Source organism: Marmota flaviventris, chromosome 6, assembly GCF_047511675.1.
Source record: "Marmota flaviventris isolate mMarFla1 chromosome 6, mMarFla1.hap1, whole genome shotgun sequence".
In the NCBI taxonomy this organism is placed as follows: Eukaryota; Metazoa; Chordata; class Mammalia; order Rodentia; family Sciuridae; genus Marmota; species Marmota flaviventris.
Window position 1 is genome coordinate 137,259,766 of NC_092503.1, and position 19,766 is coordinate 137,279,531.

Here is a 19,766-nt window from a genome sequence, read left to right on the forward strand (position 1 = left end):
CACCTAGAACTTTTTAATAACAATTTCTTTTTTGGTTTTGGAATCTTTACATTAGTATTTTCTCATTTAGTGCCCTCTTTAACCAGAATCTCATAACTCCTTCATTTTTGTAATAACAGTTAATTTACTTACTTTCCATATAGTGGCCCTGCTATAATAGAATATAGCATCTTTTATATGATAGGAACCAATAAGGAAAATTTCCTTTAACTCCCTTTTTATATTTTATGGTAAGTAGCGACAGGAAAATGCATTTATAGATAATTTCTAGGCAAATTGTGAAGCTAATGACTGACCTGTTTCGGCCTATATGCATTGTCTTTGTTTTATTAGCAGTGGGCATCATGATCTGTTAAAGAGGAAAGGATGTCATCATGCTGCGTTTAGTTGCATCCATATATTACATTTCTGTATTTTTTGTTGTATTGTAAAAAATTTCATAATTGACAATGTTGTGATGTTAGAAAACAAATGAAAACAATCAAACAAATTAAAAAACAAAAAACAAGACATTAAGCCAGAATGTACTTCCAGATCACATCAGGGACAGACAAGATATCCCAGTATCTCAAAGACTGTGACAGGTCATATGGTAGGATGTGGCCCTGTAAATCAAAGGCCCTTCTCTTGAGAGTCCCCCAAAACAGAATTTCTTCTGCCCAAGTACTTAGTGTAGGCTCTGTTCCCACAAATGCCCATATGTTCTTCTATCTGCCTTTGATTTATCAGAAAAGGGTAAAGAGAGACCTAGAATCTGAGAACCAGCTGCTCATATTATGAGGGGAGTGGGGGATGGAAGAGAATGTTCTTCGAAGACCATGGCCAAGGGCAAGAGGGAGCCAGTGTTGGACTCAGAAGAGTGCACAGGAAAAGAGGCTCTGAAGAAAGTAAATGGACATGAACTACCACTTACCAGAAGCTGCAGTTAAGACAGAGACCAGTAGATAAAGGTGAATGGGACTCCCCAGCTGGTTCCCCTGAGGGAAGGAAGATCCTTAATGAAAGGGACATAGATGGAGCTTGGGGAGAAAGAGAAGAAAGTGGACTCAGTAAAGAAGGTGGGGATGATTTTACTAGTTTAGGAGTCAGTTGCCTAGAACAGTGAAAGGAAAAGACAGAGCCCAGGGACTAGATGTTAAGTAGCTAGTCAGCCATGATGGGTGAGCAGGGCAGGGACAAGGAAGGGAGACTGAAACTGAGGCTGGCCAAGGCCCTGAAGGATGGGTGAGACTCCCCTCCCACTCCCCCCATAACTTGATGTTGGCAGTGACAGTTTGGACCCAGGACCCTGTGGGCTACCAGTCTCCTAGCCCAATCTTGCCCATCCCAGCTGAGGACAACGCTGAGGACTCTGAGGATGTGGCACCTTTGGGAGGCACCATGTGGCCTGGATGGTGCTCATTGCACAAAGGCTGGCCAGGGCTTTCAAGGCCCATGAAGGCACGTGGATATCCAAGAGCTTGGCCACTTGTTAGGCATCAGAGACGAGCTGACCTGGGCCCTCGGTGACCGCTAGGTGCTGGATCCTGGAGACCACATTGTCCGACAAGGCAAAGGCCTTAACCACACTGAAGGGTGAGAGAAGCCCCTGAGGAAGGCAGATAGAACCATTAGCCAACCTCAGCCTTTTCCTTCTCTACCATGGAGAACCAGAGAAACATACCCTATTTGGCCACTGGGAAATGCCCACCACCTGTTGGGATGATTTAGTTCTCTTTGTAGACTAACTGTGTGTATAGTAGGAAAAAGCTGCTCTCAACAATGCCCCCCTGCCCCCACTCCCCTTGCACTAAATACTTCTGCTGCAAAATAATTAAGCACACACGGGGAGTCTTTAACCCTGGAAAGGACAAGGGAAGCTTAGCCAGTGAGGGGGCGGGGCAGGGAGGTGGTGGGAGAGGACTAGTGGAAAGGAAGGGTTTCCTAAGGAGAAGATGGCACTGTAGTTTGGATCTGGGATGTCCCCCAAGGTCCATGGGTTGAAGATGTATTCATCAGCCTGTGGGGATCCTGGGAGATGGGGGAACCTTTGGAGGTAGGGCCTAGTGGAGGAAGTTAAGCCATGGGTGGTGTGTCTTGGAAGGGAATATTCAGGACACCAGCCACCTCCTCCTTTGCTTTCCAGGCCACAGTGAGTGAGCATCTTTGCTCCATCACTTACTGCCACCATGATGAACTGTCCTGACACAGGCCTAAGAGCAACCAAAGAGGCCAACCAAAACTGAAACCTCTGAAACTGTGACCCACGATAAGGGATTCCTCCTTTCATGTTGATTATCACAAATACTTTGTCACAATAATGGGAAGCTAACTATCAATGGTCACAAATGTACAGCCCCAGAGTAAAGGCAGAGTATGGAATAGTCAGAAACTGCAAAAAATTCTATGAGGCTGGAGTGAAGGATTGATATTGAGAAATGGCAAAGGGGGATAGGAGAAAAGGTTAAATCAGGAACTATCTGGTTAGCTCTCAAAAAAGAGATTAATCTTTATCCTAAAAGCAATGGAAAACTATCAAGTCTGATCACAAGAGAGGGGACCCCCTTAGCAGGAATGTAGCTGGACCACTTATTCTAGGCTTTTTTCAATCAGCTGTGAGCCTTTATGTTAGTCAGCTGTTCATTGCTGTGGCCAAATCATCTGACCAGAATGACGAAGAGAAGGAGATTTCCTTTTGGCTCCCAGGAGCAGAGTCTCCATCCATGGTTGACCAGCTCCAGGGCTCTGGACCAGGGATAAGGCAGAGCATCCATCACCATGGAAAGAATCACCTTTTGTGTGTTCATGATTTTTAAATAAAGAAAAAAGAAATAACAAGTGTACATGAGGATATGCAGAGAAATTGGAATCTCATACATTGCTGGTAGGAATGTGACATGGTTTAGGCACTGTGGTTGGTGGTTCTTCAAAAGTTAAATAGAATTATCTTATGAACAACAATTCTATTCCTAAATCTGTATATACACAGAACAATGTAGATAGGTATTCAAGCAAATTCACATACATGCAGTTTCATATCAGACTACTAAAAAAAACCCACAAGGGGGTAAAAATCCAAATTCCCATCAATGGATGAGTGAATAAAACAATTGTGTCATATTTAGGTACTGGAATATTATTCAGTCATAAAAAGGATTAAAATACCGATATATGCCACAACAAGACTCAACCTAGAACACATCACACTAAGTGAAGACACAAAAGGTAATATATTTTATGATTCAGTCTATATAAAATACGCAGAACAGGGAAATCCGTGGACTCAAAAAGCAGAATCATGGTTGCTAGTAGCTGGAGGGAGGAAGGGATAAGCACACACTGCTTAGTGGATACAGGTTTTTCTTGGAGACAATGAAAACCTTTGGGCACACAGTAAAACTTGTGGTTGCACAACACCTTTGAGCCATGTATTAGATGGCTCTGGACTGTGAAAATGTGAATGTCATTGGGATAAAAATATCTAAAAGGAACAACAAAGTTGGTGATGTTCAACAACTAAAAAATTACTACAGAGGTCATATAGGATCAAATTATTTATTACCACACTATAGCATGTAGAATATAATCACATATCTTGGAGACTTTAAGGCCTAGTCCAAACACTAAGAACAAAAATTATTAATAAGCAAGCAATGCAAGTATCATGGGCAGTTACTGTGAAAGTTCAAAGATGTACATCTGATTATGGAGAATTGGAAAATGTCTTGAAGAAGATGACATTAATGGAACTTTAAGGGCTAATGGCATGTAACTGTTTGGGTTGGAGGTAGAGAAATGCAATACCACCAGGCAAGGTGTCCTAGCGCAATGGAGGTACGTGGTAGTTCAAAGCTATTCAACTGTCCAATCTGGTTGTCATAGACACTGTATAAATTGGGAACACATTATTAAAGAGCAGGTGTCAAAGGACCATAACTCTGAAATGGTGATTGGTGAATGCCAAAGATAGACAAAATGTTCATTAAAGTTCTTTTTTTTTTTTTTTTTTGCTTTTTTGGTTGTAGATGGACACAATATATTTATTTTATTTATTTTAATTTATGTGTGGTGATGAGAGTGTAGCCCTAACTTGGTAAGCAAGTGCTCTACCACTGAGACACACCTTCCTTGAAGTACCAGGAAAGCACAGTATAAGTAGAAGGAATTGCATGGGGAATGAGATATAAATGTGTCTGAGGCCATCTGGGGAAAGTTTGCAAGCTATCCTATGCAATCTGTACTGCACGCATAATACAACAGGGAATCAGGACAGTCTATTGGCCATGACCCTGGTTCTGTGGTACAAGTTAGTGGGCAGTATGGGGACAGCTGAGTGTGGTGCATCATGAGATCACACTGGCAAGTTGTTCAGAAGGCTTAGGACCCTGCCCTCATTTTTCCACTTGGTGTTCACCTAAAGGTACATCCTTATGAACTGTAGTGAAAATTTGGGGACATGGAAAAAGGGAAAATCTCCATGGAGAGGAAATGCAACCCTTAGGGAGATGAGAACCTGCCACAGAACAGAACACTGTTGGTTCTGTTATGCCTGATGAAGAAAAGGAAGGGGTGGTCAGCACAGAATGTTGGTAAAAATGATGAGCAGAATGGCACTATGTTTACGGCTGTGGCTGCCGCAGCCTCAGTGCCTTCTTCATTCACCTCCACGACACTCTTGTGCACAACCTTGGACAGACACAGGTCTGTCTCAGTTGACATGGCAGACAAGTCAGCCTGGCCCTGTTGAAAGGCATCGACCATTCCCAGATGCTGAAGCACAGACTTCATGTCATAATCCCCCTGCAGTTTAAATCTTGGAAGGAAAACTTCCACTTCAGTATTATGCAAAGAGGCTGCCTTGGTCCAGGCTATGAATTTCTCAAAAGTAAGGTTATTTTCCACCTGAAAGACCAGAATCACAGGTTCATATTCAGACTATGGTGGGTATTGACAGACACACAGACATTTCCATGAACATTCCTTGTTGACTGTCCACATAGCAGTGCCTTCAACAGCCCAGAAACTTGTGAGAGATCTGACTTGCCCACCACCCCACGTGCTATCCCATATATGATTTCCCTGCAGGAAGACTGTGGCTGTCCCTCCTTATCCATCCACTAGCAAACCATGTTTATTTGTGAAAAGCATCTATGCCTAGTCAACGGTGCTTTTCTAGTGGTATTTGTTGCTTTGAATGAGGCTTAGTTTTCACATGATAAACCATTGCTGGCAAGCCAAAGAGACTGGGCAAAGGAAGGGCTCTCAGTGTGAGCCTCTCCAGGAGAGGGACATCTGTCTAAGGTGGAATGTGGCACTGTTTGTGGAAACTCATCATCACAGGTAGGGACCTGGAGAGAGGGAAAGCCCATAGGAGCTGCTCTGCTCACAGAGACCCTTTAGGTCATCACAGTGCACTGCCACCATTGAGAGGACGGTTGGCTCTCTTTCTATAAGGATCATATCACAAGGAAGCAAGGAGGACAGGGCTGGGCCATTTGGGCTCTTGGGTTGGAGATACTGTGAAAGAAAGGCACAGGGGGTACCCACTTCTTCCCACAGAAATTCTGAGTTCAAAGGACTGTAGCCCCTCCTGACTCACCACACTGAGGTCCACGTCCTCATCTGGAAGCAGGATGATCATGCTCAGCGTCTTGCCAGCATAAGGCAGCTCCAACACCTGTGTCTGGGCCTCACGGATGTAGACGTAGTTAAAATAGGCTTTTTTCCTCATCATCTGCACTGGCCTTTTCTCCTCCTAAGAGGAATGACCACATGAGCACAGCATTTGAAACAGTATGAAAGGAGAAAGAAAACTCTCAACTCTGCTGGGGTCCAGCACTGCTAGAAATTAATAAATAATTATCTAAAACATGCCTTATAAATAAGGGGAGGAGCTTAATGCATACAAGCTTCCTTATTGCATTACATAGCATCTTTAGGGTTTACAGAATTAAGCAAAGTATTCTAATATCTGTTTTACTTAAACTTATAGCTCACAGTTAACCAGGGCCCTTGCAGTCATTTTTAATAATAAGAAGCTGCAGATGCTGAACTCATAATGATAAATTATGAATAACAACAATTCAAGTGTGAGATTATTTTTTGAAATATATTTTAGTTGTAGTTGGACACAATAACTAGTTATTTTATTTTATTTATTTTTATGTGGTGCTGAGGATCAAACCTAGAGCCTTGCACATGATAGGCAAGTACTGTACCACAAACCCACAACTCCAGTAAATAAATGCGAGATTATTTTAATTTAATGAATGATAGATGGAAAATCTGGGGCGTAGCTTCATGGTACACCACTTGCTTAACATGCACAAGCTCTGAGGTTGATCCCTCATTGCACAAAAATGTAAAAACAAAATAAAAATCCTGATTCAAGGCATGTGTTTTCATATTCCCTCTTTGTACTCTGTCTCATGGCTGATATATATATATATATATATTTTACATGCATACATATATCACCTCTTTTTTGCTCTTTATCTAAGCAATTGTTGTCTATATGAAGATATTTGTGTACAGAATAAGGTTAAACCAATACATGTAGGATACTTCATCAGAGGCAGTTAAAGTGCTAATAGGCTAGAAACCATAATAGATACCAAGTATTATTTATTCAAATAATTTTTCCACTGAGATTAAAATTCATTAAGAGAGATAATAAGTTTGAAATTATCATTAACCATTTATGCCTTTACGAAGTTAAATTCTCTATTCAATTTCTTCATCAGACTAGCATAATTTTTGAAGTATCTCCCTACCTGGTTTACTTTGAAAGGCATTTCTTTCGTGCTTGATTTGTTAAATGGGTTGTCCCACGTTCCTTGGAAGTAGATGGCATTGACAAGAATCAGCCTGACCTGCTCATCAATCGAGCCCATTGGTAGCAACTCTGAAATTTTACCTTTTAAGAAAAGCACAAACATTGTCAGTTACTTTTTTTGAATCTGTGGTGAATAAACATGACAACGATGTCTTGGAGATCCAAACATTCTGGTTTCAAATGTGCTGAGTTTGGATGATAGGTATCAAAGTAAAAAAATCCCAGCTATGAGTGGTATTCATGATGAAAGACACTGGAAGAGCCACCAAGTTGAAGATAGTGAAAGACTTCTAAGTCACTGGAGGAAAGTAGGTTGGGACAAAGCAGAAACTTGACACCAGGTTGGAGAAGAAGACAAGCAGCAAAGCAGAGAGGGGCTGGGTAGGAGCTGACATTACCTGCTGTGGGTAAGAGGAGCGTCAGGTCTAAGACCCTGTGGTCAGGCCCAGTTCTAACATTGTACAGCTACCTGCAACATTACTGAGGCACACAGAATTGTAATAGCTCCAGAGCAGGGACATGGGAGGAGTTTCTAGAAACTACAGAAGAGATATTATGATTGCACCTCCTCCTGACACCTGGAATCCCTGGAACAGGTAATAATTTGGGTAGGTGAAGGTATGTCCTTCTTTCCCTGTATATCAAGTGGTATGGTTCCAAGGAACTAAGAGCATCCCTGCTAATTTGCTGCCTCTAGAGGGCATAAGAAGAAAAACTTCCAAGAAGAAATAGTGGACAGTACTACCTCTAGTTTTTACTATCTCATTTGTTAGCAGAAATAGGGACATTCCTAGTGGTGTATAAGTGCCTGGATGATTCAAACATCAAACCATTTTGATCTAGAGGATGAAGGTTAGAACTTGTCACACTCTAAAACAGAAATGAGTATGTTTTAACCTCACAAGCAGGGTGTTTTCAATCTGTGGAATGGATCAGCCCTGAGAGAGGCTCTGTAGTTGACTAATCAAGTCTAGGCTTCTCAAATCTGATGAAGGGTGCTTAAGTGAGAGATAAGAAAGAAGAAGTAGGAGAAGTCATCTTAACATGTAAAAGTGGGAGAAGTGAAGTCCAAACTGACCCCAGGAAGAGGAGGGCCAAGGGCATGACTTGGGAAGATCTGGCCATTGATCTGTTCCCATAGATGAGAGTCACCTGCTGTGTGTACAATACAGGCCAGTGACATGTAAAGTATTATATGGGAAATCTGACTCACAAGTTTCTGTTAACACTTGCATCAGCCACTGTGGCCCTGGGAAAACAGACAGCATTAATTCTCTGGTTTTGAAAACCTGAGCACTGATCAGATCTTCTGTGAGCCATTAGGTTCACAGGCACCAAGAGGCTCAGCCAGGCAACCTTGCTCTGATGGTTCTGCAACACCAGTGACATTAGCAGTGAGGAGGAGAAGTAGAGGAGAGAGGAGAGGAGAACAGAGGTGGGGTGGAGGAGAGGGAAATAACTTATAATTCTGACCTTCCGTCTCTTTTGAGACCCAAGTATTTATATGCTCCCTGGACTTCTCTGTAGCTTCAGCAAAGGACAGCAGCTCCAGCTCCGCATGGTAGAACTGAAGACAGGACTCCTTAAATGTCTTTGGAGAGAAATAGTTCAAATGGCCAGGTTGCTCAATAAAATGACAGTGAGCTTCAAAGCATTCTGAATGATAGCTTTAGGCTATTCTTAAAATTTAAAAAATGATCAAATATTAAGCTACTTGATTGTGAAACATTTTAGTTTGTAAGGAGATATTTTCTGAGCTTGGAAAAACCAGAGAAAATAAATGAAATTTTAGATATTGCTAAAATTGAAATAATACAAATTATGATTGTAGATATGGGGTCTTTATAAGAAATAGTTTACTGTGAGTTTCTCAAGTTCTCTAGAATATTGTTCTTTTTTTTTTTTTTTTTTTTTTTTTTTGCGAGTTTTTGCAGTACTGGGAATTGAGCTCAGGGCCTTGAGCATGCTAGGCAAATGCTGTACCACTGAGCTATGTCCCAAGGCAGTTTTCCATTTTGTTTTCAAGACAAGGGTGTCAATAGGTTGCCCAAGCTGGCCACTAACTCTCCATCCTCTTGCTACAGCCTCCTAAGTTGCCATTCTGCCTGGACTCTAGGGTCTCTCTTCTGGGTTGTATATTTCCAGGTGTTTTAAATACAACTTTTATTGTTCTGCTGACTCAACTTACTGAGAGGAAATCACAAGTCTTCTCTCCAAAGAGCCTGTTGGCTGTTGTAAGCAAGTACTTTGACCCAGGCTTGTTCACTTGGGTGAGAAGCATCTGGAAGCCCTTATGGATGTCTTCCTCTGTGTTTAAAGACATTGCCTGTGAAGGAAAGCAAGAAAACACTCTCAGTTTTGAACTTGATCTCCACAAGAATTTGCAAGCAATATTCTTCTCAAATACTGCATGAATTTATCCTTTGAGAGGAAGTTGATTCTAATTGAGAAGTGACACTGGTGGGATAGGTGGAGAGAGGGGCCAGGAAACTGCTGAGTAAGATACAGGTTTTTTCACCTGCACAGAGCTCTCTGCACAGTTTATAGATGAGCAATAGAACAAAATGAAAGGGGCATGAGAGGTTCAGAAAAGGGACTATTCTTAAGTCCTGCATCCCACAGACACCATAAATTTGTCAGAAATAGAGAATAACTTGCCTTTATTTATGTAAAAAATGATGTAGTTCAAAATACTGAAATAACTTGCATCTATTTATTTACAGAAAAAGATGCAGTTCAAAAAACTAAAAATCAAACAAAAATTGGACAGGAATGCAATCATCATGATAACATTTAAAAGGAAGTAAAAGTATACAATGAGAAATATCATTAATAAGAATAAATTAGTTTTAAAACAGTATCCTAGAGAGAGATAATATATGTATAATATATGATACTTTATATTTCAATAAAGGTGTCATATTACATCACAAGAAGAGTTTCATTTGACTCTGAAATACAGAAATCACAGTTTATATTTAATGACCTCAATGTAGGAAACTAAAAATCAACAACACTACAAATAAAATACCAACAACATGGAAATTAACCTACTAATTATTTTTTTTCTTTTTCTTTTTTTGAGAGAGAGAGAGAGAGAGAAAGTTTTTAATATTTACTTTTTAGTTTTCGGTGGACACAACATCTTTGTTTTGTATGTGGTGCTGAGGATCGAACCCGGTCTGCACGCATGCCAGGCGAGCGCGCTACCGCTTGAGCCACATCCCCAGCCCAATCTACTAATTATTAAAAACAATTTCTTAAGAAATAACTCTCCTATGTAACAATCAAATAACTAACATGTTGTCTATTTTTTTCTTTAGATTTACTCAGCACTAGCTTTTGACATTGTATAAATAAGTGACAGAGCAACAAAACTTTGGGACGCAATCTTAAATGTTAGTACTGAAAAAAGCTATAAAACTATTTTTTCTAGAATTTGTAAAATTACTTCCATTTCCCAATATAATTAAATTTAAATGACATTTATTTTCTCAGTCTTCCAGTTGGTCAACATACATGCTTTCTTTGTTAGATATTAGTCAGAAAATATGAAGAAAACTCCTGTCGCCTAGCAAAGATACACAACCAAATTGCCAAACCTGTTGTATCAGCTGGACTGCCCTCTAATGGACTATATAAGGCATTCAGCTAAGAGGTCAATGTGACTTGGTTTGACAATTAAATTCAACAGAAAATATATAAACATCTTATATCCTACACAAACTGAAGTTTCCCGAATAATTTAAAACCAAAAATAAAAACCTTTTAGTAAATTAATTTTTACCATGAAAAAAATTGTCAGAATGACAATTCTACAAGTAACCAATTTGAATCATTTTGGAAATTGGTAATGAAGGTTTATGTAATTTCAGTCTTTTCAACCTTGGAGGCAGATCCTAAACAACAGTAGTAACAGGCAGGAGCAACAGACATAATGTAACGACAATCTTTTGTGAATATTTCTGTATTAACACAATCATATTTTTGTTAGTCTATTCATTCTACAGATGTTTTCTTAGGCATAAACATGAGTCACAGTGCACACATGCTGAGTAGCTCATATCTGTTAAATCTCTTGTCACAAGAAGCAATAGAAGTTCTTTGAGCCATTTCCTCTATGAAACACCATTTTGAGTAGCAAGTTGTTTTTCCTCTGTGGCTCATGCCCAGGCCTGAGACTTGCTGTACTGTAGGACCAGTTTACCATGACTGCCCAAACATCCCTCATCTGGGGGAGGAGCAAAGGACTGATTCCCATAAGTGAACACTGTTCCAAGGCCACAAGTTTAAGGAACTTCTCGATGAACTTAAGAAAAGTTATAAATGAAAAAGAGATTACACAGTGACCACTGCAAGCAAACCTCCACAACATCTCATTGGAGGAAACTCCTCAGCTCCCTCTCTCCCTTCCTCCTGTACCCTCTCCCTGAAATGATCCAGGCTCACCCCTCCTTCTTCAAAAGTTCTGAAAAAAACTCAAGGAGGGGATAGGAGAAAAGCCTTGCAGACCAGTCCCTCCTTCTCGTTGACAAGAAAGCTTACCTGAGCCATCTGGTCCTTGGTGTTCCCCTTTGCCCCCAGGAGGACCATGGCCAAGGCAGAGGAGATGCTCAGGGGAGAAAAAAACACATTTTGTGAAGGTTGGTCTTGACACAGCGTCTTCAAAACCTGGATGGCAAAGGTGCCATTTGCTTTTGGAAGAGAATCCATGATGCAGGGTCTGAGGGCAAAGAAAATAGAGAAACACAATGAAATGGAGCTGAGGACACTGTGTGTTCTCTCTTCTTGGCTTTAATTTTTCTTGTGAATTCAGAAAATTTCTGAGTACCAGCGAAAGCCATGGGAGTAGATTAGACAAGTGAGGAAGGGGCTGGTGTCTGTAGAACATCAAACTGTCAAGGAAAGGAAGACCAGAAAAGCATGCAGAGGAGAACAGAAGTTGACAGGTCAAAGCAAGAAGAGTGAACAGTCAAAGCAAGAGCAAGGAGGTGCTACTTGAAGCCACAGACAGTGGAGTATAAACACCAATGGGCAGCTCTATGCAGTGAGACCCGCTCTCACCAGTGGCTGGCCCTAGACCTTGGGAAAACTCCCTGAAAACTTCCCATTTCTCAAAGATCCCCCAAACCTATGTCCAAGCAAGCCTTCAGCCCCCTCACAAAGCATTCTTCCCCACTCAACTTCTCCAGCCCCTGTGATCCTGTGCCTAGTCCGAACCACCTGGCTCCTCTCCAGAGCCTCTGACCTCCCTGACCCTGAGATCCCCAGTACAATCAGCCCCTGCTCACTAAAATGCAAATCAAGTGGGCTGGAGAGCCTCAGAAAATGGGCTCTGCCCATTAGGACCCCAGATAGATAGACACACAGAATACTGAAAGGGAAGTGCTATCTGGATACTATGAGGTCTTCCTTAAATCTCCAGGGGCCCTAGGGATAAGCTCAAAATGTGTTTTGTAAATGGCATCCCACCTGCCTGGCCCCATCCCTTGCTGCAGTCCTCCTCTGTCACAGTCTCCACTTCTACCCACCCCCTGATCCCCCCAATCACCTCTGAGCTTTGGCAAACACTGATATCCAACTTAAAAGGCTCCCTACTCCATCCCTGTCACCAGGCTCCAATCACTCATTGCTCTCTTCTAGGCTCAGCACCAGGAGGCCTCTGATGTCTTAGTCTAGAGCTGCCTCCTCCCCACTCTGACTCATCATTGCTAATTGTAGTTCCTTGTCTCATCCATTGTTGGACCCACAAGACTGGCCTCTGTCTGTAGGAAAGGTACCTGGCATCCTGATTCTAAGCACCTGCAAGTATGCTCAGGAAACAGCAAGAGCTCCATCATTTAGGGGGAAGTCTCAGATAAATAAAGGGTGCACTGGTTTTGAACTGGATTCTTGAGATTTTAAAAGCACAGTGAAAGGTAAGGCAGAAGTTACCCTGTGACTCCCTGAGGAGAGAGGAGAGGTGAGAAAATAAGGCAAGTAGGTGGGAGTGGTGTTGGAGCATGAACACCCACCAGGGTGAGGGCCAGGGCCAGAGAGGGGCAGGCAAGAGGCAAGCAGAAAAGCCAGGAGGCTATGCAGCATCTTTGACTTCTTGGAACCCTGCTGCCCTTCTCTGGGACTTGCCCTAAGCAAGGTCCTGCTGCACCATTGACCTCCATGATCTCCCAAGTAGCAGTTTCTCTAAACACAGCAATTACATTGACTTTTTAGATTGTTTTTTCTCATCTCAGCCTCTGACATCCCTTTTCCCAGTGGTGGCCTGGGGTTTCTAAAACTTGCCTTGGTCCACTGTCACTTCAGACCCTGCACAGAGAAGTCCTCACCTTCCACGTTCCACACAGTCTCTCCCTCAGGTCTCAGTGCTGCTAGCCGGTGCTGACTTCTGAATCACAGGAGGAGGATCTACAGCTGTGCCTCTCTCAGGTCCACTCTGGGGCCTCTGCACTCCCAGAGACCTTTATCAGGCCTGATTGGCTGTGGAACTTCCTGTCTTCCAATCAGCATTCACTGCCCCAGGGAAGAAATCCAGTGTGACCTGGGTCAGGTCACTAATCCTCTTTCTCTTGCTCCCCTAGCCTGGCCTCTATCACACACTGGTTTGCACTGGAACACCAAGGGAGACACTGAGGTGGAGTTGCACACAGCATGTTTTCTAGAGGATTCTGAAAGTGAAAGCACTCTGAAACTGACAACCAAATGTAGGCTGCAAAGTCCCCTGGGAAAAACACAATGGGGACTGGGGAAGGACATAAAATCTACAACTCTGGGCCTCCTTACTTCCAGAAAGCAAAGATAGAATGACAGGCTGAGATTTTAGGGGAGGAAAGTCGTGTAGGTCTGTATTCTGAGCCTTCTGCCTGACACAAAGGAGGGATTGAGCTAGATGGAATGTGTCCCTTTCCCTTATATGCTGTTGGTGGGAACGTAAATTAGCCCCATCACTATGGAAAATGGTAAGGAGTTTCCTCAGGAACTAAAGGTAGTGCTACCTACCACATGATCCAGTTATACCACTCTTCTCTGTGTCCATGTGAAGGAATCAAAGTCAGCATAGTACAGAGACAGCTGCATACCCATGTTTGTCCCAGCACAGTTCACAAAAGCCAAGTTATGGATTCAGCCTAGGTGCCCATTAGCATATAAATTCATCCAAAAAAATGTGATAAATATATATATACAGTAGAGTTTTATTTAGCCATAAAAAGGAAGGAAATGTAATTCACAGGAAAACGGATGCAACTGTAAAACATCATATTAAGCAAAACAAGTTTCAGAAAAACAAGTATATGATGTTTTCTTTCATATGTGGAATCTAGAGAATAATATAAAATGACATGAAAGTAGAAGATGGACTAATAGGGAAGATAAGGGGTGAGGGAAAGTACAAGGGGGGGCAAGAGTGTGTTATAGGTAGGGTGGATTCAGTTAAAGTACTTTATATGCATGTATGAAGTTGCTACAATTAAACAAATTTTTGAATAATTACTATGAGCTCATAATTATTTAAAAACAATTTTTAATTATTTTCCCAAGAGCTGTGTATATAACTTAGGTGTAATGTGCTTGCCTCATATGCACAAGACCCTGGCTTAATCCCCAGCACCACAAAAATAAAAATAAAAACTTTGTTTTCCAGTTTCTCCACCACTCATTATTACCAGTGCAGCTCTCTCATAGAGAACACAGTGTCCTAAATCTGAGCAGCTGATCCCTTTTCCAACTTCTGGTGCTTAGGCTGTGGAACTGGTATATAAGCAGTCCTACTCCTCATTGGCAATGTGACAGAAACAGAGACTGAATCAAAATGGCTCAGGACCTCAAGTGTGTCCATCAGCAAGTTCAGAGGCAGGGACCACCTGGAACATGTTGGTTTAGTAGTTCATGTCATCCAAGGTCCACACTCTTTCCCACCCTTCTTTGTACCAGCTTCAAGCAATTGGAAATACTTCATGTTGACATGTTGCCCAAGAAAGAGAACAGACCAAATGTCTCTCCCTCTGAAGCAGGGAGAATTTCCTAGAAGTTTGTCCATCAGCAGATATATGTCTGTTTTCTAATTAATGAAAATTAGTTTTATTTCCTGAGTGCCTGAATTATGGTGAGGCAAAATATTTAACAGGCCATTTTCTTAGGTGCCAATCCTCCATTTACATTATCCCAAGAATGAGGGCTTCCATAAACTTTGTGCCCTATGTGCCATACCATTTTTTAATAACACCTTTATTCTTTGGCACATGCTTGTAATCCCATCGGCTAGGGAGGCAGAGGTAGGAGGATCTAGAGTTCAAACCCAGCCTCAGCATATTAGCAAGACCCTGTCTCAATCAAAAATAAAAGTATCTGGGGATGAGGTTCAGTGGTTAGGTGTCCCTGGCTATAATCTCTATATACAAAAATAAGTAAATGAATAAACATGAAGATGAACAGATAAATAATGCTTGTTAAAAGATGAATACGCATACCATAATATTGAAAAGAGAAGGAATCTGAGACATTCTAAATTCAGTTACCAGCAGGATGAAGGAAAGAAAAGACTTTAACTGATAGTTTCAAGCTAACACAACAAAGAAAAAAAATAACTGCAGCATATTTTTTGAAATATTTTAACATCAGCCATTGAGACAAAATTTTATTCTGCTTATCGACTTAACCAACCAAGAGGCTACAGAAACATGTCTTTACTGACTCTCTTCCTAGCCCAGGTCAAATCCCTCTTCTCTCTGTCCATTGTAGATTTAATGAGAGGAAAGTGGGAGGAGCCATGAGGAGAGCTAGGAGGTCCACTGCTCCCTCTTGTCTTCCTGCTGCCTGCATCAGAGACCTCAAACATGTGCCAACAATTTGTTAAAACAATGTGTTGCTCAGAAGTTACAGGTGTGCAGAGACATGACTCACTCAACGAGATCCAAAAGACATATCAGAAACTGGCACTAATGTGGCATCCAGATAAAAATTCTGAGAATAAAGAGGACCCAGCAAGCACCAAACCCCTGGAAAACACTGATATTTCTACCATGTCCGTGGTTTTACTTTTCCCAGAGACATTAGACTATGTACATTTTCAAATTGGCATTTTTCACTTAGAAATGCGTGTGCAAATTTCTGTGATGCCTTTATTGTGGCTTGATAGGTTATTTTATTTTTAGGGCTGAACAATTCCATTGTGTGGTTGTTGACCCCAGTCTTTTCCTCTTATAGACTTCAGCTGATAAGATGAGGTCCATGCACACTGTGGAAGGCAATCTGCTCACATAAATTTTCAATACATCTAAAGAATCAATTACAGCAATAGCCAGACTGGTGTTTGATTGACTTTCAGGGTATGATGACCAAGTTGACAGACAAAAGTAGTCAACACAGAAAGTGGGTTTCTTTTTGTCCTCTCTCTTATGGTCTCTGGGTAAACACCAAATGATTCTAAAAGGGGAGAAAAATGATAACAGCAGTGTTTTAGAAAGATTCCCAGGCTGCATTATGAAAAGTATATCATGAAAGGCTGCTGTCATGGACAATGGTGACAAAGAGGAAAGACGAAATGGAGTCAAGGCAGGCAGGATGCAGAGACCTCAGCCAGTGGTGAAAACACAGAACCCAGTGAAGTCCCAGCTTCTCCGATGTCATTCATAGCTCTTCAACCAAGACTTGGGCATATCTATGTCAAAGATAAATGAAACCAGTCAATGTTTTAATCAATATTATATAATGGCAGTAGTGAAGAGGGAACAACAAGAACCAAATTCAACTTTGTGCAGAAAGGACTGAATATTTTAAATGGAGAATTGAACTAGTAAGAGGGAGGATGGGGAAATCGCTGAAGAACAAAAATTTAAAATTACAAAGTTAATGGTCCAAGTTCAGGTTCTGTCCTCCCACAGAGACTAAGGCAGAGGCCCTGTTCTTCCTGATGATTGCATTCCAAAGGAATGATTTTTAGGTCCTTGAGAAATACACTCCTGGGTTGTAGGAGATGCACATTTGTATAGGTCAAGGGACATAGGGAAGACTCAAATGGTAAATCCTTTATAGTAAATGCTTTGGGAAACTGAGGGCAGGCCCTTTCGTGAAATGTTAGCTATAACAAACAGTGAATTATTTGAGCAGTCTTGAGTTTTCTGAGGCAGGGAAGGGCTAGGTTCATCTGCAGATATGGCCTTGAACTATTGGAAACCATATGAGTATTTGTTTGAGTCTTTTAATGTGAAGAGAGCAATAAAGAAAATCATGTGTGGAGTTTTTATAAGCCATAGTTGAGACCAAGTTGAGAAGGAGGTTCAGCAGAGCCTGCCTGCTTGGTCCAAAAGAGAGTCTGTATGATTCACTGTTGCTCATCCCCCAGTCAAACTTGGACATAGTTTTCCAATTCCCTCAGCTCCAGATTTTGCAGATCTAAGGAAACCCTCAGGCTGGGCTTCCAGCATCTCTACCTCAGACTTCTGCTGGCCCAGGGGAGGAGTGGAGCCAGATAGCATCTGAGTCCACAGGATGTGATGAAATCCCTTTACTATTTGTGGTAAGATAAAGAAACCCCATGCCTGAAAAAGAACAAGTAGGACTAGTCATGCAGCAGCACATGTGGCTTCCCACTAGGTCTCAACATTTAAACTCAATGACTGGCCATGTTCTTCAGCAATGGCCACTCCCTATGTTCATGCCTGTTCCCTTCCATCAGATTTCCATCAGGGTTTCAAGGTAAAAACACATTCACCTGTTAATTAATCCCAGGATAACATTACAAACTGCAGAAGCTTGAAAGTGCTAAGTGGATTGTTGACTGTGCTTCTTGTGTCTTCCAGGGGAGAGGAATGGTGAAGGAGTCTTTGGGATTTGATTGGGATTCCATGGAGACTTTGTGGAAGAAACAACTCCAAGGTCCCTGTGTCCTCCCTGCCAGAACAGAACTTTCTCTTTCAAGCCCTGTGGAATAATATTACACAAAACTACCAAAGTGTTCCAGATATTCAGTGAGGAAAGAAGAGTATAATTATGATGAGATGTACTGATACAAATCAGGGGCCAGAGTAGGGGCACAGCTCAGTGGTAGACACAAGCTTAGCCTATGTGAGGCCCTTGGTTTCCTCTCCCCCAACCCTGGAGGAGGAGATAGAGGAACAGGAGTAGGGGAAAGAGGAAGAGGAGGTTGTTAGTTGAGAACCTTTTAAGGAATGGAATTTTCATTTTCTCCAAGAGAGCCAGGCTGAATGGCTTGTTCTTAAGCTTCTACAAAATGGTATCCCAGATCCTGCCTGGAATGTGAATCATCCCTTTGTCCAGGGGATACACACTGTATGGTCTACCTGCCAATTAATCACTTAGTGGCCATACTTAACATGACAGCATGGCAATCAATCCTTTGGTTGTAAAACTAAGGTTCAAGTAACCCTTAGTTTACTTCATAATGTCCTCAAAGTACAAGAGTAATGATGCTGACAAGTCAAACACACCAAAGAGAAGCTCTACAGTCCATCCTTCATTTAAGTGAGGAGTTGGAAATCCTTGACCTAAGGCAAACACATGGTATCTATAGGGTTCAGTTTTATCTGTGGCTACAGGTATCCACTGGGGAACCTGGGATCCCTCTGATGAATAAGGGGACTGCTGTAAAGATCTTCCAGTTTCTCCTGTACCTATTAATAAAAGATACTTCATTAAAAATGGAAAAACCATGTCCTGTGCTGAAATGAGAAGGACACCATGGTCACAAATACAATTAAGATCTCAGACAAAGCAGGTTGTATGGTCATCCTGTTGATATGCTGTAGTCCAAGAGAATATGAGGATCACATTTCCTATGTAACTTTTCTATCTGTAGACCACCCAATCAAGGAACCCTGAAAGTAATGGACATATTTAGAAAACAAACAGATCCCCCTTTTTAGCTTCCCAAACCTTGTCATTTGATACCTCCAGATATTCCCTTACTTAATGGACAGAATAGCAATGGCAGATGCCTGATGGTGTCACTTGAGAAACATTTGTTTCTCTCACAATTTCCTTCAGATCCAAAATCTAATTAACTAACTAATATGATGCTTTCAAATTGAGGTCCCCACTATATTCCTAGGTCAGTGATGAGTTCCCTTCATTTCTCTCTAACAGCATGCTCTCATTTAGGGAACATTGTAAATATTTTCATGTTTTGGATTATCTACATGACCACTTTATAGCTGAGGACTCAACTTTCAGACTGTGTTGATGATGAAGAGTATTAATTTAAATGTGGCAGAGAATAAAAAGGACAGCAGTAGATCTTAAATAAATGATGCATCAATTCTATGGACTCACCAAGCAGTATGTAAAAAGGTTCTATAATCATTTAAATAGTCAGAGTGGTATGAAGAGAGAAGAAATATGGGTCAATTGAATATACACCTTAGTATAGCCGTACTGAACTCAATCAAATTGGCATCAAAAGGTCCTTATAATTTTTAGTTGAAATAGCAGCTTAGCTTCTACAAAATGGCATCACAGTCAAAACTGGTTGACTGCAGGCAACTGAAACCACAGAAATAAAAACCATGGATAAGGAGTACTAATACACTGGTGGTTCAGGTTTCTGCCACAGACGTTCCTAAGAGAATATGATGTACCAGTGCTGACCTTCAGGCAGGGACCACTTAAAAAATGAAACCACATCAGTTATTTCACCAGAGGAGATTTAATATAAAATTGTTCTTTAGGGGAAGGAGAGAAATAGCATGAGAAAAAGGGGCAACTGTAACCTCAGGCCAATGACAAGTGAACGATGAACAGTCTGGGGTCACCAGAGACCTACGTGCACACATATAGGCAGACTTCAGGCCTTTAACAAGGACAAGGCTGCCATGGGAACAATCTGACCTCTGTAAAAGGCACTGACTGAGGGCAGCTGGCCCACAGAAGCTGTCTGCTGCTGCAGCAGCAGGGTATGGGCAGGCTAGATGGAGCTGGTCTATACAAATAATTTGCCCAC

The 19,766-nt window shown here is 41.6% G+C and overlaps 1 protein-coding gene across 1 annotated transcript; it reads right to left on the reverse strand.

The window, feature by feature from the left end:
• Positions 1-3,520: 3,520 nt before the first annotated feature.
• Positions 3,521-13,465, reverse strand: LOC114102761 (serpin B9-like). Its single transcript, XM_027948278.2, has 7 exons — positions 13,141-13,465; positions 11,360-11,537; positions 9,003-9,140; positions 8,288-8,405; positions 6,753-6,895; positions 5,579-5,734; positions 3,521-4,881 (listed from the first exon to the last, which is right to left on the reverse strand). The coding sequence occupies exons 2-7, from the start codon at positions 11,525-11,527 to the stop codon at positions 4,477-4,479; spliced, it is 1,128 nt and encodes a 375-aa protein (XP_027804079.1). The 5' UTR covers positions 11,528-11,537; positions 13,141-13,465; the 3' UTR covers positions 3,521-4,476.
• Between the last annotated feature and the right edge of the window lie 6,301 nt (positions 13,466-19,766).